The sequence below is a fragment of the Eumetopias jubatus genome, unplaced genomic scaffold (genome assembly GCF_037043125.1).
Source record: "Eumetopias jubatus isolate StellerSeaLion01/CBP00866 unplaced genomic scaffold, mEumJub1_p1.0 scaffold_7, whole genome shotgun sequence".
NCBI classification, from domain to species: Eukaryota; Metazoa; Chordata; class Mammalia; order Carnivora; family Otariidae; genus Eumetopias; species Eumetopias jubatus.
The window spans coordinates 145,532,659-145,554,863 of record NW_028274813.1 but is presented as its reverse complement, the minus strand read 5'-3'; the positions used below and the strand labels follow the sequence as shown (position 1 = coordinate 145,554,863).

The following is a 22,205-nucleotide window of genomic DNA, read 5'->3' as shown; positions in this document are numbered from 1 at the left end:
CCATGCTGGAATGAAAATTTTAAAAGGAGGTATGATGCTGATTCTATTATGATCAAATCAGTTCTGGCAATGCTGTATAATAACTACTTGACATATATAAGCACTGTGCTGGGCTGGGCTACTTGGTATTTTTAACAGCTTAACTCAGATATAATTGACATACAACAAACCATACATATTTAAAGTGTATGAGCTTTGACATGTGTGCACCTGTGAAAGCATCACTGCAGTCAAGATAAGTGAAAATATGCATATTCTTTGTGCCCCTTCTCAGGCTTCCTTTCTCCTACAACCACTTGACTTGCTTTCTGACACTATATCAGTTTGCATTTTATGAGTTTTATATAAATGGAATCATACAGTAGGTACTTTTTAAATCTCACTTTTTCCACTCAGGATCATTTTGAGATTCATCTATGTTGCATGTACCAATGATTCTTTTTCATTCTTGAGTAGTATTTCATTTATGCGTATACTGCAATTTGTTATTAGTTGCCTGTGGGTGGACTTTCAGGTTGTTTCCAGTTTTTGGCTCTACAAATACAGTTGCTATGAACATTCATGTTCAAATCTTTATATGGACCTACACTTGCATTTCTCTAGGGTAAATACCTAGGAGAGGAATGGTTGAATCATTTGGTAGGTGTATGTTTATCTTCTTAAGAATCCTACTGACTGTTTTTGCAAAGTTGTTGTTCCAGAGCTTCAGCTTACTCCATATTTTTGTCTACACTTGGTTTGGTCAGTCTTTATAATTTGAACCTAGATTTGTGTAGATATGTAGTGGTATCTCATTGTGATTTTACTTTGCATTTCCCTGATGACTAATGATGTTGAGCATCATGTGTATTTACCATCCAAATGTGTTTTTTGTTGTGGTGCCTATTCCTATCTTTTGCCTATATTTAAAACTAGGTTGTTTTCTTACTGAGTTTTAATTTTTTATTTTTTTTAAGATTTATTTGACACAGAGAGAGACGGTGAGAGCAGGAACACAAGCAGGGGGAGGGGCAGAGGGAGAAGCAGGCTTCCCGCAGAGCAGGGAGCCCGATGTGGGGCTCGATCCCAGGACCCTGGGATCATGACCTGAGCCGAAGGCAGACGTTTAACCACTGAGCCACCCAGGCGCCCCTTGAGTGTTCTTTATAAATTCTGGGTACAAGTCTTTTGTCAGATATGTGACTTGTACATATTTTCTCCCAGTGTTGCTTGTCTTCTCATCCTCTTCACAAGTGAATTTTAAAGAGCAGAAATTCTTAATTTTGATAAAGTCCATTTTTTTTAATGGATCATACTTTGGGGTTTATATCTAAAAAGGCTTTGTGTACTCAAGATCACGAAGAATCATTTCTGGTGTTTTCTTATGTAAGTTCTGTAGCTTTAGATTTTCTTTTTAAAGATTTTATTTACTTATTTGATAGAGAGAAAGATCACAAGTAGGCAGGCAGGCCAGAGGGAGAGGGAGAAGCAGGTTCCCTGCTGAGCACGGAGCCTGATGCGGGGCTCGATCCCATGACACTGGGATCATGACCTGGGCCAAAGGCAAACACTTACCTGACTGAGACACCCAGGCACCCCTGTAGTTTTAGATATTTAAGTCTATGCTTGATCCTGAATTAAATTTTATATATTGTGTACTGAAATTCTTTTGGGGGGCGTGTGTGTGGATATCCAGTTGTTTCAGTTGCATTTATTGAAGAAAACTATCCTTTCTCTGTTGAATTGCTTTTTGCACCTTTGTTGAAAATCACTTGTCAATGTATGTTGTGGATCTATTTCTGGATGCTCAGTTTTGTTGCCTTATTTTTGTATTTTGATGCCAATACCACATTGTTTTGATTACTATAACTTTATAAAAGACCCAAATTCATGCTGTGGTAACTTCTTTAACTTTGTTCTTTTTCAAATGCTGTTTTGAGTGTTAGAATCAGCTTGTCAATTTTTAGAAAATAGCCTGCTGGAGATTTTTGTATGTCTGTAAATCTTTAGTTTAGATACAGTTAAGTTACTCTGAAATGTTTTCTTCCTTTTGGGTCTTGGTTTTGGATTTGTTTAGTGGCTTCAGACCTGATGTTAGTCTGGGGCTAATTATTCCCCACCACTTAGACAAGACCCTTATGAGTACTTAGCGCCCAATGAATAATGAGGTCTTCATGTCTGGCTGATGGGAGCAAGTGCTATGCTGGTTCCTCTGCATTCTTCCAGCATACGTGCTGGGCTTCTAGTACTTTCATGTAGTTCTTTCTTTGGCTTTGGGAAGTTCCTTCTCATGGAGGCACCCATCACCTTTTGCTGCATCGTCAACTGGGGTGAGTGAGGGTACTTGCACAACGCCCTGACACACTTATCTGGGCAACTGTCTCTTCTCTGCTTCTGTTTTTGTGAACTCTGACCCATTGGCCTCCCTGCCCCAGAGCTGTGCCTCCTTTACTCATGTAGACCACTTCCCTTGGCTGAAGCCTTTGAACTCTTAGGGCAGTGATGAGCTGGGTCATGTGTCCAGTAAGACTGTGTATTGGTGAACCATTGTTTTGTCTTGTCTCCATTGTTTTGTACTATTTTTTGTCTTGCATTTCAATGGTAAATAAATACAGGTAGTTACCATATTTTCATAACTTTTTTTTTTGTAGTCAAACAGCAAAGCTTTGATGAAAATAACTTCTTTATAGAAGTATGAATAAATAGGTTGCTTATTTTTTTGTTTTTACTCTGGAAGACCATTAGCCTAATACTTAATCTGTGAAATAGTAAAATGCAGATTGCAGTGTGTTTTAGAAATAAACTGAAGAGGTCAAATAGGAATAGAGCAAACTCTGATCTTTAAAATTGATCCCAAATTTTATTTTCCTTTTTCAGGTGTGCCTTCAGATGCTGATTCTTCTGCTGCCAGCAATAAAATCAGTGGTGCAAATAATTCTAAGCCAAATCGCCCTTCTCTTGCCAAAATTCTCCTGTCATTGGATGGAAATCTGGCCAAACAGCAGGCCTTATCTCATATACTTACAGCATTGCAAATCATGTATGCCAGGTAGGCTTGTTGGCTAGCTTTTGAAATCCTGCCGTTATTTAAATTTCAGGTTTTGTATTTTTGGTTAATCAAATGTCTCAGAGAATGTTGTGTTATTGTCTTTAAATACTGTGAGTTTTAGGTCATATACCCTTAGATAGTGAATGATGATTTTTTTTTTAAAGATCTGTTTATTTTAGAGAGCGAGAGAGTGCCTGTGCACACGAGGCGGGAGAGGGCCAGAGGGACGGAAAGAGAGAGAGAATCTCCAGCAGACTCCCTGCTGATCATGGAGCCTGAGAACACAGGGCTTGATCTCATGACCCTGAGATCACGGCCTGAGCCAAAAATCAAGAGTCAGATACTTAACCGACTGAGCCACCCAGGCACCCCTGTGCTTTTTTTTCATGGGGGTTGAAATATGAATCAAAATTCCAAATTGGGGTGCCTGGGTGGCTCAGTTGGTTAGGTGTTCGACTCTTGATTTAGGCTCAGGTCATAATCTTAGGGTCATGAGATTGAGCTCTGCATCGGGCTCTGTGCTGGGCGTGGAGCTTGCTTAAGATTCTCTCTCCCTCTCCCACTACTCCTCCTCCACCCCTGCTCTCTCTCTTTCTCTCTCTCTCTCAAAAAAGAAACCCAAATTAAAAAAAAAATTTTTTTTATGGCCAGTAAGCTCTAAGCATTACTATTTGAAGAATGAGATGAAGAATTAACTGATACAAGTATACAGTGATGTTTAAGACCACTTGTCATCTCCTTCACTCAAACACTTGATAAACAGAGTTTTGATAATGCTATCTTTTTTGCTGCTATTTTCTCAGTCTGTTAGTTGCCCATCTATCATGGTTATGGACCTGATGAAAATTACACAGGAACATTAGTTTCATACCAAAGGCCAACTCTGTCACTGAGAGGACATTTAGTCTTTGCTGCCTTGTGTGAGGCACCTTTGGTACACAGCTTTCAGTAAACAAAAAATTATCCTCAGGCTCTAACAATGATCCTAGAAGATTCCTCAGGGGAGTCTGGGGGTTTATTCTGGTCTGATTCTTCTATTTGTTATTTTTTCACCTGTCATCACTGAGGTCATAAGATCATAAGTACACGTTGTAGCTTTTAGCTGAGGAATATTAGTTCGGTATTTTCCCAGAACTGCTTTATGTGTATCCTATAAAAATGAGGGAGTCATTCAGTAAGTGTTTGTCCCTCTTCTTGACTCTTCTCTCCTGTAATGGTTAAGGGCAGTTCACCACAGGCCTGGCTTTCTCTCCTGACAGAGATGCAGTAGTTGGCGCGCTCATGCCAGCTGGCATGATTGCCCCGGTGGAGTGTCCTTCATTCTCCTCCTCAGCACCTCCTTCCGATGTGTCTGCTCTGGCCAGTCCTGTGAATGGAGAGGAATGTGTGCTGGCTGTTGATATTGAAGACAGACTGAGTCCAAATCCATGGCAAGAAAAGAGAGGAGAGGTAAAAATAAATAGTACAGCAATAAAGCAACATTAGATCAAAAAGGAAAAAGTAGCTACTTTGTGTTTAGGAAAGTATAGGGCCTTCTTTCACTTAATTCAGACTGCTTTTGTTCCTACTGCTGTGATTTTTGGCTTGAATGAAAAATATTCAGTTTAAAAAGGATCTTTTTAATGCTTAAATAGAAATAGATTTATTCTTTTAAAAAGTTGTGAAATGCAAGCCCACAGTCCTTTATCTGCAATTCTGAAACATTAAAGCTCTGAAAGCCAAGAGTTTTTGTAACTTATTTTGGGGAAAAACCCAACTTGAAGAGATGTGAACTCATTTTAATCTTCATGTGATCCTTTGTGAATATTAATAGGTTTTCATGGGAATATGAATGTGTTTGATTTGCAAGGTTGCCCTGTACCCCACTGGAGCTGGTGGTATAAGCACCTTGTTAACCTCTATAAAGTCTGGGACATTCCAGATGGCCTAAGGGGTTTGAGATAAGGCTTTTTGGAGTTGTGTAGGAAGTGTGCCACATTGCTGAGTTTTTCCTCTTCCTGTATAATTTTAAACTAGATGATCTCTTCTGACGATGCTGTGACCCCCTCTGCAGTGACCCCATCTGCTTCCTCAGCTTCTTCTCGACCATTTATTCCAGTGACGGATGACCCAGGAGCTGCCAGCATCATTGCAGAAACTATGACAAAAACCAAAGAGGTCAAGGAGCTTTCTTCTTTAACATTTTATTTTGAAATAATCTTAAATGCATACAAAAGTTGGAGAAGTAGAACATAGAAATATAGCACATTGTACTTTCATATATTATTCACCTAGGTTCTCCAGTTGTTAGCCTTTCTGAACCATTGGTGGGGAGCTGCAGGGCACAATCCCCATTCAACCTCAAGGCTTCAGTGTGTCAGGGCAGCAACAGTCATCCAGGATTACTTTCTAATCCATAGATCTAATCAGATTTTGCTCATTGTCCTAATAGTATCCTTTATAGGTCTAGAACCCAACTCAGGGTTGTGTGTTGTCTCTTTAGTATTTAATATGGAACATTCTTTAATTCTTCCTTTTGATGAATACCACAGGAAGGATGTAGAGTTCTTTTCAGTGCATCCCATTGGGGTATGTGTGTTGTTGATTTGCTGCATTACTGGTGATATTAATTCTTACTGCTTGGTTAAGAGTATCTGTCAGGTTTCTCCACCAGAAGTTAATAAAAGTGAGTTAGTAACTATTCATGGGGAGATACTTCGAGGCTGTAAATACCTGTAAGAACCTTGTTCCTCCTCATATTTTTACCCAGCAGTTTTTACTATTGATGATTCTAGCTGAATTCATTATTACTGTGGTAGTTGTAACATGGTGATTTTTCAGATTTCATCATTCCTTTTTGAATATAATTGTTGCTGTTCTTCTGTGAGAACTTTCCCTTCTCATCTTTGTCTATCCGTCTATGTTGGTATAGATTCATGGAATCCTACTTTACTCAAATAATGACATCCATTACTGTTAGCATTTGGCACCTAAATTTTCCCAGACATGGGCACTGGAATCCCTTTTGGCTGGTTCATTTGTCCTTTTTTTTTTTTTTTTTTAATTTTTTATTGTTATATTAATCACCATACATTACATCATTAGTTTTTGATGTAGTGTTCCATGATTCATTGTTTGTGCATAACACCCAGTGCTCCACGCAGAATGTGCCCTCCTTAATACCCATCACCAGGCTGACCCATCCCCCTCCCCTCTAGAACCCTGTTTGTTTTTCAGAGTCCATCGTCTCTCATGGTTCATCTCCCCCTCCGACTTACTCCCCTTCATTCTTCCCCTCCTGCTATCTTCTTCTTTTTCTTTTTTCTTAACATATGTTGCATTATTTGTTTCAGAAGTACAGATCTGTGATTCAGTTCAACAGTCTTGCACAATTCGCAGCACTCACCATAGCACATACGCTACCCAATGTCTATCACCCAGCCACCCCATCCCTCCCACCCCCCACCACTCCAGCAGCACTCGGTTTGTTCCCTGAGATTAAGAGTTCCTCATATCAGTGAGGTCATATGATACATGTCTTTCTCTGATTGACTTATTTCACTCAGCAAAACACCCTCCAGTTCCATCCACGTCGTTGCAAATGGCAAGATCTCATTGCTTTTGATGGCTGCATAATATTCCATTGTGTATATATACCACTTCTTCTTTATCCATTCATCTGTCAATGAACATCTTGGCTCTCTCCACAGTTTGGCTATTGTGGACATTGCTGCTATAAACATTGGGGTGCACGTACCCCTTCGGATCCCTACATTTGTATCTTTGTGGTAAATACCCAGGAGTGCAATTGCTGGGTTGTATGGTAGCTCTATTTTCAACCTCCATACTGTTGTCCAGATTGGTTGCACCAGCTTGCATTCCCACCAACAGTGTAGGAGGGTTCCCCTTTCTCCACATCCCCGCCAACATCTGTCATTTGCTGACTTGTTAATTTTAGCCATTCTGACTGGTGTGAGGTGGTATCTCATTGAGGTTTTGATTTGGATTTCCCTGATGCCGAGCGATGTTGAGCACTTTCTCATGTGTCTGTTGGCCATTTGGATGTCTTCTTTGGAGAAATGTCTGTTCATGTCTTCTGCCCATTTCTTGATTGGATTATTTGTTCTTTGGGTGTTGAGTTTGATAAGTTCTTTATAGATTTTGAATACTAGCCCTTTATCTGATAAGTCCTTTGCAAATCTTTCCTCCCATTCTGTAGGTTGTCTTTTGGTTTTGTGGACTGTTTCTTTTGCTGTGCAAAAGCTTTTTATCTTGATGAAATCCCAATCATTCATTTTTGCCCTTGCTTCCCTTGCCTTTGGCGATGTTTCTAGGAAGAAGTGGCTGCAGCTGAGGTCGAAGAGGTTGCTACCTGTATTCTCCTTTAGGATTTTGATGGACTCCTGTCTCACGTTTAGGTCTTTCAACCATTTGGAGTCTATTTTTGTGTGTGGTGTAAGGAAATGGTCCAGTTTCATTTTTCTGCATGTGGCTGTCCAATTTTCCCAACACCACTTGTTGAAGAGACTGTCTTTTTCCATTGGACATTCTTTCCTGCTTTGTCAAAGATGAGTTGACCATAGAGTTGAGGGCCACTTCTGGGCTCTTGATTCTGTTCCATTGATCTATGTCTGTTTTTGTGCCAGTACCATACTGTCTTGATGATGACAGCTTTGTAATAGAGCTGGAAGTCCAGAATTGTGATGCCGCCAGCTTTGCTTTTCTTTTTCAATATTCCTCTGGCTATTCGGGATCTCTTCTGGTTCCATACAAATTTTAGGATTACTTGTTCCATTTCTTTGAAAAAAGTGGATGGTATTTTGATGGGAATTGCATTGAATGTGTAGATTGCTCTAGGTAGCATTGACATCGTCACAATGTTTGTTCTTCCAATCCATGAGCATGGAACGTTTTTCCATTTCTTTGTGTCTTCTTCAATTTCTTTCCTGAGTATTTTATAGTTTTCTGAGTACAGATCCTTTGCCTCTTTGGTTAAATTTATTCCTAGGTATCTTATGGTTTTGGGTGCAGTTGAAAATGGAATCGACTCCTTGATTTGTCTCTCTTCTGTCTTGTTGTTGGTGTATAGGAATGCCACTGATTTCTGTGCATTGATTTTATATCCTGCTACTTTACTGAATTCCTGTATGAGTTCTAGCAGTTTTGGGGTGGAGTCTTTTGGGTTTTCCACATACAGTATCATATCATCTGCAAAGAGTGAGAGTTTGACTTCCTCTTTGCCGATTTGGATGCCTTCGATTTCTTTTTGTTTCCTGATTGCTGTGGCTAGGACTTCTAATACTATGTTGAATAGCAGTGGTGGTAGTGGACGTCCCTGCCGCGTTCCTGACCTTAGGGGAAAAGCTCTCAGTTTTTCCCCATTGAGAATGCTATTTGCTGTAGGTTTTTCATAGATGGCTTCTATGATATTGAGGTATGTACCTCTATCCCTATACTCTGAAGAGTTTTGATCAAGAAAGGATGCTGTACTTTGTCAAATGCTTTTTCTGCATCTGTTGAGAGGATCCTATGATTCTTCTTCTTTCTTTTGTTAATGTATTGTATCACGTTGATTGATTTGTGGATGTTGAACCAGCCTTGCAGCCCAGGGATAAATCCCACTTGGTCATGGTGAATAATCCTTTTAACGTACTGTTGGATCCTATTGGCTAGTATTTTGGTGAGAATTTTTGCATCCATGTTCATCAAGGATATTGGTCTGTAATTCTCCTTTTGGATGGGGTCTTTGTCTGGTTTTGGGATCAAGGTAATGCTGGCCTCATAAAATGAGTTTGTAAGTTTTCCTTCCATTTCTATTTTTTGGAACAGTTGCAGGAGAATAGGTATTAATTCTTTAAATGTGTGATAGATTTCCCCGGGAAAGCCATCTGGCCCTGGGCTTTTGTTTGTTGGGAAATTTTTGATGAGTGCTTCAGTTTCCTTAGTGGTTATAGGTCTGTTCAGGTTTTCTATTTCTTCCTGCTTCAATTTTGGTAGTTGATACATCTGTAGGAATGCACTCATTTCTTCCAGGTTATCTAATTTGCTGGCCTAGAGTTGCGCATAATATGTTCTTATAATTGTTTGTATTTCTTTGGTGTTGGTTGTGATCTCTCCTCTTTCATTCATGATTTTGTTGATTTGGGTCCTTTCTCTTTTCTTTTTGATCAGTCTGGCCAGGGGTTTATCAATCTTGTTAATTCTTTCAAGGAACCAGGTCCTAGTTTCGTTGATCTGTTCTACTGTTCTTTTGGTTTCTAGTTCATTGATTTCTGCTCTGATCTTTATTATTTCTCTTGTCCTGCTGGGTTTAGGCTTTATTTGCTGTTCTTTCTCCAGCTCCTTTAGGTGTAGGGTTAGGTTGTGTATTTCAGACCTTTCTTGTTTCTTGAGAAAGGCTTGTATTGCTATATACTTTCGTCTCAGGACTGCCTTTGCTGTATCCCAAAGATTTTGAACCGTTGTGTTTTCATTTTCATTGGTTTCCATGAATTTTTTTAATTCTTCTTTAATTTCTTGGTTCTCCCATTTTTCTTTAGTAGGATGCTCTTTAGCTTTCACGTATTTGAGTTCTTTCTGACTTTCCCCTTGTGATTGAGTTCTAGTTTCAAAGCATTGTGGTCTGAAAATATGCAGGGAATAATCCCAATCTTTTGGTAGCGGTTGAGACCTGATTTGTGACCTAGGATGTGATTAATTCTGGAGAATTGTTCCATGGGCACTAGAGAAGAATGTGTATTCCGTTGCTTTGGGATGGACTTTTTTGAATATGTCTGTGAAGTCCATTTGGTCCAGTGTGTCATTTAAAGGCTTTATTTCCTTGTTGATCTTTTGCTTAGATGATCTGTCCATTTCAGTGAGGGGGGTGTTAAAGTCCCCCACTATTATTGTATTGTTGTCAATGTGTTTCTTTGCTTTTGTTATTAATTGCCTTATATAATTGGTTGCTCCCACATTAGGGACATAGATATTTACAATTGTTAGATCTTCTTGTTGGATAGACCCTTTAAGTAGGATATAGTGTCCTTCTTCATCTGTTATTACAGTCTTTGTTTTAAAATCTAATTTGTTTGATATAAGGATTGCCACCCCAGCTTTCTTTTGGTGTCCATTAGCATGGTAAATGGTTTTCCACCCCCTCACTTTCAATCTGGGGGTGTCTTTGGGTCTAAAATGAGTCTCTTGCAGACAGCATATAGATGGGTCTTGTTTTTTAATCCAATCTGATAGCCTGTGTCTTTTGATTGGGGCATTTAGCCCATTTACATTCAGGTTAACTGTTGAAAGTTATGAATTTAGTGCCATAGTATTGCCTGTAAGGTGACTGTGACTGTATATTGTCTGTGTTCCTCTATGCTGCTTTTATGCTCTCTCTTTGCTTAGAGGACCCCTTTCAAGATTTCTTGTAAGGCTGGTTTTGTGTTTGCAAATTCCTTTAGTTTTTGTTTGTCCTGGAAGCTTTTTATCTCCCCTTCTATTTTCAATGACAGCCTAGCTGGTTATAGTATTCTTGGCTGCATATTTTTCTTGTTTAGTGCTCTGAAGATATCATGCCAGTCCTTTCTGGCCTGCCAGGTCTCTGTGGATAGGTCTGTTGCCAATCTAGTATTTCTACCATTGTAGGTGACATATCTCTTCTCCCGAGCTGCTTTCAGGATTTTCTCTTTGTCTCTGAGACTCGTAAGCTTTATTATTAGATGTCAGGGTGTTGACCTATTTTTATTGATTTTGAGAGGGGTTCTCTGTGCCTCCTGGATTTTGATGCCTGTTTCCTTCCTCACATTAGGGAAGTTCTCTGCTATTATTTGCTCCAATATACCTTCTGCCCCTCTCTCTCTTCTTCTTCTGGGATCCCAATTATTCTAATGTTGTTTCGTGTTATCGTATCGCTTATCTCTCGAATCCTGCCCTCGTGATCCTGTAGTTGTTTCTCTCTCTTTTTCTCAGCCTCTTTATTTTCCATCATTTGGTCTTCTATATCGCTGATTCTCTCTTCTGCCTCATTTATCCTAGCAGTTAGTGCCCCCATTTTTTATTGCACTTCATTAATAGCCTTTTTGAATTCGACTTGGTTAGATTTTATTTCTTTTATTTCTCCAGAAAGCATTTCTCTAATAACTTCCATTCTTTTTTCAAGCCCAGCTAGTATCTTTAAAGTCATGATTCTGAACTCTAGGTCCGACATTGTACTAATGTCCGTATTGAGTAGGTCCCTGGCTGATGGTACTACCTCTTGTTCTTTTTGCTGCTGTAATTTTTTTTTTATCTTGTCATTTTGTCCAGAGGAGAATAGATGAATGAGAGAACAAAATGCTAACAGGTTAGCAACGTCCCCAGGAAATATACTCTATACAAATCAGAAAAGACCTGAAACCGAGGGAAAAGAAAGGGAAAGAAAGAAAAAAGAAAGAGAAAAAAAAAAACACAAAAAGAAAAAGATAAAAACGAAAACAGAACAATACAAAAAAAAGAGAATATGATCAAATATGATCAGAGTAGTGCATAGATCAGTGCCACACACTGGATTTTGGGCCTATTTTGGTTAGAAAAAAGTGCCTCCTAAAATTTTAAAGGAAGAAAGACTTATATACGTACTAAATAAGGGTTGATACAATGAAGGGATGGAAGATCACTGTAAAGATGAAAGTTATAAAAGATTTTATAAAAGGAATTGATATGATAAGTTATTTGAAAAAAGAAAGATTTAAAAAAAAAAAGAAAAAGAGAGAATGTGATCAGGCAGGAGACTAGAACAACGCCATACAGTAGTGATTTAGGGTATATTTTGATCTGTTAGAAGAAACTGTGTCTCAAAATTTTAAAGAGAGAACAACTTATATATATATATGTATGCCCAAAATAAGGGTAATTACTATGAAGGGATAAAATATGACTCTAAAAATGAAAAATAAAAAATGTTTTTTTAAAAAAGGGATTGATAAGATGTTGGTTGAAAAAGGGAAAAAGAAAAATTAGAAAAACAGTAAAAAAAATTAACTTTTAAAAACTAATGAATCATGGTAAAAAAGGCCATGAATTCTATGTGCAGTATTCCCCTAGCGCTGGAGTTCTCCTGTTCTCCTTGATTGGTAAACTTGGTCTTGGCTTGCTGGCTGTTAGTGCTAATCTTCTGGGGGAGGGGCCTGTTGCCGTGATTCCCAAATGTCTTTGTCGGAGGCGGAATTGCCCCGCCCTTATCGGTCCGGGCTAAGCAAGCTGCTGGGGTTTGCTCTCAGGAGCTTTTGTTCCCTGCAAGCTCTCGGTACAGCTTTGGAGGACCAGGGTGAAAATGGTGGCCTCCCAATCTCCACCCGGAGGAGCTGAGAACTCGGGGCCCCGCTCCTCAGTGCGCCCCCAGAGAAAAGCAGTCACTCCAGTCTCCCCGGTCTCCGGCTGCACTCCGTGCTCACCGGGCCTGTGACCGAGTGTTTGTATCTCTGGCACCCGACCCCGTGTGGAGTCTCCAAACCCAGCAGATCCCTGCGGTGCGCTCTCGCACTGCTCCTCCCCGGGGGATGAAGGGGAGTCTCCCCGGACCTGCCGCTTGTGGGGTCCCTGCTGGGGGAGCAGTGGCCTGAGTGGGCCGCGGATCACAGTTTACGGCAACCCCGAGCTGAGAGCCTGCACCTCGGATCTGTCTCTGCAGCCGGCTTCCCTGCTCCGATACCTGGGAGCTCTGCTGCACTCAGGCACCCCTGGTTTTTCTGTGACCCCGAGGTTCCTGAGACCACACTGTCCCGTGAGGGTTCCACACCCCCCCCCCCCCCCCCCCCGCTTAGCCACTGGAGCGACGTCCTTCAGCGGAGCCGACTTCTAAAAGTTCTGATTTTGGGCTCCACGGCTCTATCACTTGCCAGAAGCGGCCGATGGAGCCCCCCCTACCCCCCCGCCGTCTATCCTCCCGAGTATTGCCTCGGATTCCCTTCTCCGCATTTCCTACCTTCCAGTAAGTGGTCGCTTCTCTGTTCAGAGAGTTGTTGCTACTCTCTTCTTCGATCTCCTGTTGAGTTTGTAGGTGTTCAGAATGGTTTGATCCCTATTCAGCTGAATTCCTGAGACCAGACGAAATCCAGGTCTCCTACTCCGCCATCTTCTGGTCCATCTCATTTGTCCTTCTGACATGTGTCCTTAATTCTTTGAGCACTTCTTTACTTTTTGGCACAACATGTTCCAGACTTATCTTTCACTTATCTTGTGCCTGCTCTGGAATCATCCATTTCTCCAAGGAGTCCTGGTTCCTTTTAGTGGATCATAGAATTTAGAAACAAGATCTGGAAACTTGGTAAGTTAATTGCTACCAGATGTCCTTGGTTTATACCTTCTCAGCAAACATGCACACATATGTGTATTTTTTTCTTCTTTAGCATCTTATCTTTATAATAAAAACCATGAATAGTTCAAACCACTATTTTCAGTTTCAGTCCAACATCACAGAATTTATGCTTGCTCTGTCCCTTTCTGTGTTTGGAGTGTATAATCCTTTTATACGTTGCTGGGTTGATTACTGTTTTGTTGAGGGTTTTTATACCGGTGTTCATAAGGGATACTGATCTGTAGTTTTCTGGTGATGTCTTTGCCTGTTTTGGGTATCAGAGTAATACTGTCCTCATAGAATAAATTCGGCAGTGTTCCTTCATCTTCTGTTTTTTTAGAAGAGTTTGAAGGATTAGTGTTAATTCTTTAAATATTTTATAGAATTTTATCTGTCCCTTTAACATATTTTCATCATTATTTGAGTGTTTCCTTGTTTTCTGGCACAACACACAGTTCTAGCTAAGCTCAACAAAATATTTTATCCTCCAGCCTAGAAATCAGATGTGTCTCTAGGAGGTCTTGGTTCTTTTTAGTGGAGAATCGTATTTAGAAGGCAAGATTTTCAAGTGCTCATTGCTATTGAGATGTTGCTGTTCCCAAGCATTCTTAGTGGACAGAGCTAGGGAATAAATGTGTATGTGTATATATACGCACAATAGAGAAATACACTTGTATTTATTTCATTATAAATGTGCATATTTTGAAAACCACTCGTTCACAACAATACGATCAATTCTAACTGCACAGGATTCATTCTTCTTTTCTCCCCCTCTGTATTTATAACTCTTCTCTGAAAGTGAGAAACCTGACTCCTATTATTGGCAGTTTATTTAGTTCCCCTTAGGTAGCCAGCCTCCCATCTGGTTGCCACTCTTCTCCCACATGGGTACCCTCCTTTCTCTGCACAGGTTCTGACTTTCAAAACCAGTCTAACTTCTGCAGGGATACCTTTCACCTGCTTGATTTGTGACCTCTCCCTCACCTTCCATGCTGTCCCGCCAAAGCAGGGACACCTTCTACTTTGCGTGGCTCTGTCACACCAGCCACCCCCACATGTGGACACCCTCCCCAGCCCACGTAGGTGCTCCCTGTGCCAGACCATTGTACCCTCCTAACACTCTCTCCCTTGCCAGCATATTCCCCTTGGGGATAAATATGCATTCTTTTTTTTTTTTTTAAGTTTTTATTTAAATTCCAGTTAATATACAGTGTAATACCAGTTTTAGGTGTATAATACAGTGATTCAACACTTCCGTACAACATCTGGTGGTTATCATAACAAGTACACTCCTTAGTCCCCATCATCTATTTAATATGCATTATTTGCAATTATACTTGGAACTCTTGGTTTATTATGCTATTACTGCTGACAAAAATATGTCCTATAGAAATTACTCATAACCGTCTTTGGTAATAAAAAATTACTATTTATAAATTAGGTTTCTAGATTCAACTTCTAATACTTGGCAATCTCCTAGGGTGAGGATTTAATGCAGAAATTATCCTGAATTATGCAAAATTTTTTCTTTTAGGTAGAAGTGGCATTGCTTTCCTACCAATTTATTTATGAGACATAGGCATTATCCAGATTATTATACCCCTAAATTCCTATCATTTCAGTTTTGGTTTGATTCATAAATAAAAATGATTAATTGGTCTTGAAAGCATAGTGTACATGGTGATGGAAATTTTAGGGGTCTGTCATTTCTTAATCTGACATTTCATGGTATTAAAGGCCTTCTAAAGTCCCTTATTCATCAGTAGTAGTTGCGTGTCTTTTGAGTTTATGGGTAAACTGGTGACTGTTTCTTAATGTATCATTTCTCATTTTAATTGTTGGACTTTTTAGGATGTTGAAAGCCAAAATAAAGCATCAGGTCCAGAACCTCAGTCCTTGGATGAATTCACCAGTCTGCTGGTTGCAGATGACACCCGAGTCATGGTGGACTTGCTCAAGCTGTCCGTGTGTAGCCGGGCAGGGGACAAGGGCAGGGACGTGCTTTCAGCTGTGCTGTCTGGCATGGGTACCGCCTACCCACAGGTGAGCCACACAATGGGTGCTGTGGGCCTCCTCTCCAGGGAATATGCTACTGTTGACATCACACCTTATCTTGTGCTTGATTTTATTCTAGTAGATAGCAATTTAGAAGGACTCTTTGTAAGTAAGTCCTTTCTCTGTCATATGTGCTGCAGTTGTCCTTTCAGTGTGCCTTTTGACATCATTTTGGTACTTTCTGCCATTTAGAAATTTCTGATTTTTATGAAGTCAGATCTGCCAGTTTTTTTCATTGATGACTTCTGGATTTTGTATTATGCTGAAAAAATGCTTACCTACATGACATTATTTGAAGAAATTTTCTCAAGTTTCTTCTAATTATTTTTATGATTTCAGTTATTATATTTACATTTTTTTAGCCATCCGGGATTTATCTTTTTTTTTTAAAGATTTATTTATTTACTTTGGGGAGAGAGAGGGAGAGTGTGAGCAAGTGGGGGAGGGCCAGAGGGAGAGAGTCTTCAAGCAGACTCCTCACTAAGCACAACATGAGGCTCCATCTCACAACCCATGAGATCATGACGTGAGCCAAAGCCAAGAGTCGGAAACTTAACTGACTGAGCCACCCAGGCACCCCATCTGGGATTTATCTTAATGTAAGGGATAAGGTAGGGATCCAACTTTATTTTTTCCTAGATGGCAAGCATGTTGCCCAACACTGTTTATTGAATAATCTATCCTTTTCTCAATGGTTTGAAAACTATTTTAATCATATTTTAAATTCCTGTATATATTTGTGTCCATTTATGGACTCTTTTCTTGTTCCATTAACCTAACTCTTTATGGTCTCATACTACAGTGTTTTAACTATTATAGCTTTAAATAGGTTTTTAATATTTGGTAACACTGGATCCAATAGGATTTTTTGCTGTGGCGGCAGTGTTTTGTAGCTGAAGCCATTCAGTGTGATAGCCTCCAGTCACGTGTAGCTGTTGACCACTTCAAAAATGACTGGTGCACCTGAGGAACTGAAGTTTTCATTTTATTTAACTTTAATTAATTTAAATTTGTATAGCCACATGTGGCTAGTTTAGGATAGAAAGCCAGTATCATGTATCAGTATATCTTAGAAATTGGATTGATGAATCCTAAAGTTTTTTGGCTTCCTTAAGGACTCTTATTTATCAGTGGCCTTGCTCTGCCTTTCTTACACTGGCCGCATCAGGAAGTCTGATGCCATGTGCTCTGTACAGATATGTAATCTGTGTTTCTCTGGGCCCCATATCACTACCACACAAATGAGAAGTTACTTAAGTATGGTTCAGTGGTCTTGAAAACATAGTAAATGGTTTGGTAGATAGTAAATGGTTTGGGGCTTGTTATTTCTTAATTGTATTCAGAAAGAACAGGAAGTAGGTTTCCTACTTTCTACTTTTCTGAGGCAAGTTACTTGGCATAATTCTGAGAGATTGAATCAAGATGAATTGCCACAAGCAAAAGCTTAATTTTTTTTTCATAAGTTTATTGCATTTGTGAGAGGAAAGGATATGAATGAGGACATGGATTTAAAGAAATAATGCCCAGCATTTGTTGCACATAAATCTGCTGGGTCCAGTTCTGGTGTGTTCTTGGTACGAGGGTAGGTGTTGGTATTCTCTGTTTACAGATGAGGAAACTGAGGCTCTGAGGGGTTGTTTCTGGCTCAGGGACACTCAGGTTGCTGGTGGGTGGGAGAAACGGTGTTGGACCCTGGGTACTCTGAGGGCAGAGCCACATCTATGATCCTTATGTCATCTTCTCCTGAGAAGCTTATTGGGCCCTCCTGAGGGAATGATGGTTTTTTCAGAGGAAGATTGTGCAGCCCAGAAGACCCCTGGTGGGCTGTGCAGTAGGTGTTTGATGACACCAACATCTGTGTCTCAGTGACAGAAACCCACAGCAGGCTCAAAGAGAGGCAGAAGCAGAGATAGGATTGTCTTCAAACTGTCCTGACTAGTGGCAAGATGCTAGTCCTTTGTCCTACCCTGACCAACTGTCTGGAACTCTTGAAAGAGAGAGATGTATATATTTATAGTTCTAATACCTAGATGGCAATGATATTAGTTTGTCATTAGTAAATCACTGTTTACTAAGTTACTTGGTTTGTTATCTAAATATGAGGAAAAATAGAGAAAAAAATCATTCCTGAAAAGTATGGAATAGAGAATAGTTTTTTTTTCCCGAATGTAGAAAATTTACAGGTCATTATTGCTATAGTAACATATTTTTTTTTTAAGATTTTATTTATTTCTTTGAGAGAGAAAGATGGCAAGAGAGAACAAGAGAGCACAAGCAGGGGGCCCGAAGCGTGGCTTGATCCCAGGACTCTGAGATCATGACCTGAGCTGAAGGCAGACGCTTAACCGACTGAGCCACCCAGGCTCCCCTTCTTATTTGTTTCTAAAAATAGAAGTCAAGGAGTTTATGATCACCAGAGTTGACTACTTCAGTGGTGTGAATCACTAAAATTTTAAAATGAAATAATGACATTATGGATTATTGAAGGAATATGGTATGGGGGCTGTCTCTTAATGTCCTGGGTCAAGAGAAATTCCCACTTAAGTTTGTATTTATAGCCCCTCATTCCAGATACTCTGCTGCTGTTTGGCCTGGATGGCTTGATCATTCTTCTTTATTCCTGCCCACTCCTGCTTGATCCCTGGTGTCTTCTTGGATTTTGGTCATTTTTATCACCTTTCTGCTCCTTCCCTTGATATTTTGTTCCTGAGGAAGATTTTTCCTACCTAGGAAGTAATCTTGTTTTGATATTAAAAGAAACTGTTGTGATCACAGTTTCATCATTTGGGATATATTGAGTGTCTTATATATGTCAGGCACCTCCCAGCCTCATACATACATATATAGGCACCTCTGTGAGCTCTGTGCTATTTTGATGTTATAGGTGAGGGAACCAAGCCCTGATTTAAACTAGATTTGTCAAATTCCCAAGTGCTCTGCTCTGCCACCCTGTCCCTGTGGAAAGACCTGGAGCAGGGCTGGCAGGGATAGTATCCTGATGACTTGATCTGTGCCCCTGCTTCCTCCACCAGGTGGCAGATATGTTGCTGGAGCTCTGTGTCACCGAACTGGAGGATGTAGCCACGGACTCGCAGAGCGGCCGCTTGTCCTCTCAGCCTGTGGTGGTAGAGAGTAGCCATCCCTACACAGACGACACTTCCTCCAGTGGCACAGTCAAGATACCAGGTATTCAGTGCTGGTCCAGGGGGAGGAGGTGGGGGGAATCTCTGCCCATAGAATGGCTTCATTTCTGTAATTGCATCAGTAGAAGTAACCATCACCATTTTATAGAAAAGAAGCTACAGAATTGCTTTAGAATTATTTCTCCCACTTTTCTAATAAAAACCTTTTTTTTTTTTTTCAAAATGTGATACAGAAAACCACACAAAGTGAATATTTAGCTTAATGATTATTAGGTGTATGCCTTAGTCACCAAAACTCAGACCTAAAAGAGGTCCTGTGCCGGTTTCTAGAAGCCCTTCTTGTGTCCCCACTAAAGTGATTGCTGTCCTCATTTGGAGATAAGGGTGACTTTTATTTCTGGACAGTTTTTATTACCCAGGTGTGCTTCCACTTCTTAAGTCTCTTTTTAATTAATAGTTTCTATCTTTTAACTTTCTTATTGTAACTTTAGTTTCTTCCTTTATTTTCTTTTTCCATTTTTTTCAACAATGTACCTATTGAGGAACCTGGGCCTTTGAACCTTTGGGCTTCCCTGCAGCTTGGATTTGCATACTCCTGTTGTACTTCAGCCTATTCTTCAACCTTGTCTTTCTGTAAATTTGACTTGATTCAGAGTTCCAAGTAGTTCAGCCCCTTTGGCAAGACCACTGGTGGTTGTGTCCTAGCATCTGAAAGTACCTGGTGCCTGCTTGTCTTTCCTTATGTGATGTTAGCAGCTACCAGTGCTCAGAGCCTGAGGCCATTAATCCACTGGGGTTGCAAAATGGTGCTATTCTAATTGTTTCATTTCTTTCTTTCTTATTAGCTGGAATACTTTATAAAGAGATATTTTCCCTCATCCTTTAATTGGTTACCCAGGGGTGCTGTTTGCATAAGCAATGGATTAGAAGCTTGAGTTTTTTTTTCTCCTATTTATATATGTGTGTGTGTATATATATATATATATGTGTGTGTGTATATATATATATTTTATTATGTTAATCACCATACATTATATCATTAGTTCTTGATGTAGTGTTCCATGATTCATTGTTTGCATATAACACCCAGTGCTCCATGCAGTACGTGCCCTCCTTAATACCCATCACCAGGCTAACCCATCTCCCCAGCCCTGTCCCCTCTAGAACCCTGTTTGTTTCTCAGAGTCCATAGTCTCTCATGGTTCGTCTTCCCCTCCAACTTACCCCCTTCATTCTTTCCTTCCTGCTATCTTCTTTCTTTCTTTTTTTTTTTTAACATATAATGTATTATTTGTTTCAGAGGTACAGGTCTGTGACTCAACAGTCTTACACAATTCACAGCACTCACCATAGCACATACCCTCTCCAATGTCTATCACCCAGCCACCCCATCCCTCCCACCCCCACCACTCCATCAATCCTCAGTTTGTTTCCTGAGATTAAGAGTTCCTCATATCAGTGAGGTCATGTGATACATGTCTTTCTCCGATTGACTTATTTTGCTCAGCATAACACCCTCCAGTTCCATCCACGTCGTTGCAAATGGCAAGATTTCATTCCTTTTGATGGCTGCATAATATTCCATTGTATATAAATACCACATCTTCTTTATCCATTCATCTGTCAATGGACATCTTGGCTCTTTCCACAGTTTGGCTATTGTGGACATTGCTGCTATAAACATCAGGGTGCATGTACCCCTACATTTGTATCTTTGGGGTAAATACCCAGGAGTGCAATTGCTGGGTTGTATGGTAGCTCTATTTTCAACTTTTTGAGGAACCTCCATACTGTTTTCCAGAGTGGATGCACCAGCTTACATTCCCACCAACAGTGTAGAGGGTTCCCCTTTCTCCACATCCCCGCCAACATCTGTCGTTTCCTGACTTGTTAATTTTAGCCATTCTGACTGGTGTGAGGTGGTATCTCATTGCGGTTTTGATTTGGATTTCCCTAGTGCCAAGCGATGTTGAGCACTTTTTCATGTGTCTGTTGGCCATTTGGATGTCTTCTTTGGAAAAATGTCTGTTCATGTCTTCTGCCCGTTTTTTGATTGGATCATTTGTTCTTTGGGTGTTGAGTTTAAGAAGTTCTTTATAGATTTTGGATACTAGCCCTTTATCTGATACATCATTTGCAAATATCTTCTCCCATTCCGGCAGTTGTCTTTTGGTTTTGTTGACTGTTTCCTTTGCTGTGCAAAAGCTTTTTATGTTGATCCAGTCCCAATAGTTCATTTTTGCCCTTGCTTCCCTTGCCTTTGGCAATGTTTCTAGGAAGAAGTTGCTGTGGCTGAGGTCGAAGAGGTTGCTGCCTGTATTCTCTTTAGGATTTTGATGGACTCCTGTCTCACATTTAGGTCTTTCAACCATTTTGAGTCTATTTTTGTGTGTGCTGTAAGGAAATGGTTCAGTTTCATTCTTCTGCATGTGGCTGTCCAATTTTCCCAACACCATTTGTTGAAGAGACTGTCTTTTTTCCATTGGACATTGTTTCCTGCTTTGTCGAAGATTAGTTGACAATAGAGTTGAGGGTCCATTTCTGGGCTCTCTATTCTGTTCCATTGATCTATGTGTCTACTTTTGTGCCAGTACCATACTGTCTTGATGATGACAGCTTTGTAATAGAGCTTGAAGTCCAGAATTGTGATGCTGCCAGCTTTGCTTTTCTTTTTCAACATTCCTCTGGCTATTCAGGGTCTTTTCTGGTTCCATACAAATTTTAGGATTACTTGTTCCATTTCTTTGAAAAAAGTGGATGGTATTTTGATGGGGATTGCATTGAATGTGTAGATTGCTCTAGGTAGCATTGACATCTTCACAATAAGTTTGAACCCATTCTTTACTCTTCTCTCCCCCAATGCTTTAGGTATATGGTGTCAAATTTTACATCTTTTTGTTTTGTGAATCCCTTGACTGATTTTAGTTGTGATGTTTGTTTAGCCAGTCTTTGGGTCCTTTTCTGGGTTATTTGCTCTGATATGAGTGTTATCTAGTTGTATCTAGTGTATCCAGTTATCTAGCTGTATCTGTGGGGTGAAGTGAGTTTAGGGTCCTCCTACTCTGCCATCTTCCCTGAAAGTGCCTATCATTTCTACTTTTAAAATATATTACTAACTCAGTCATTTCTCTCTAACTCCTGGCCATTCTGGGCCCAACCAGTTGGTCTCACCCAGTTTATCATACTAGCACCATATACTATACTAGCACCTAACCTCCTGTGTCCCCCAGAATCATCTCCCTACAGGACAATCAGAGATACTCTCTTAAAACCACCTTGTGAACCACCCCAGTCAGAACATACTGGTCCTCTGCTTAAAACCCACCAATATACCCCATAAGTATAACTTTAAAATAAGAACTGAACTTCTGACCATGGTCTGTATGACTTTATATAAGCCCTGGTCACCTCTTCAATGTATTGCTTCCTCACTCCTTTGTCTCTCTCTCTGGGCCCCTCCACATCATCTTCTTTGCCAGTCCTGAAGTATATTCCAGGTTCAGGCTCTTTGTATTTGCCATCTGCCTGAAATATTCTTCCCCGAGGCAATTACAGATTTCTGGCCATATCTCCCTTGTTCAGAGAATCCTTTCCAGTTTAACCACCATATGCAGAAGCAGCCTTTCCCCGATCTCATTTCACACCCTTCCTTCTTCGTAACAGTTAACACCCTGTGACATTTAACAGA

At 40.2% G+C, this 22,205-nt stretch overlaps 1 protein-coding gene across 5 annotated transcripts in view; it reads left to right on the top strand.

The window, feature by feature from the left end:
• Positions 1-22,205, top strand: part of HERC2 (HECT and RLD domain containing E3 ubiquitin protein ligase 2) — a 253,596-nt gene that overhangs the window by 179,284 nt on the left and 52,107 nt on the right. For all 5 annotated transcript variants that reach the window (XM_088024974.1, XM_088024976.1, XM_088024975.1 and 2 more), the window contains exons 66-70: positions 2,857-3,028; positions 4,288-4,477; positions 5,045-5,185; positions 15,171-15,362; positions 18,407-18,560. In XM_088024974.1, coding sequence (XP_087881100.1) covers positions 2,857-3,028; positions 4,288-4,477; positions 5,045-5,185; positions 15,171-15,362; positions 18,407-18,560 — 849 coding nt within the window. The remainder of the gene's footprint in view (positions 1-2,856; positions 3,029-4,287; positions 4,478-5,044; positions 5,186-15,170; positions 15,363-18,406; positions 18,561-22,205) is intronic.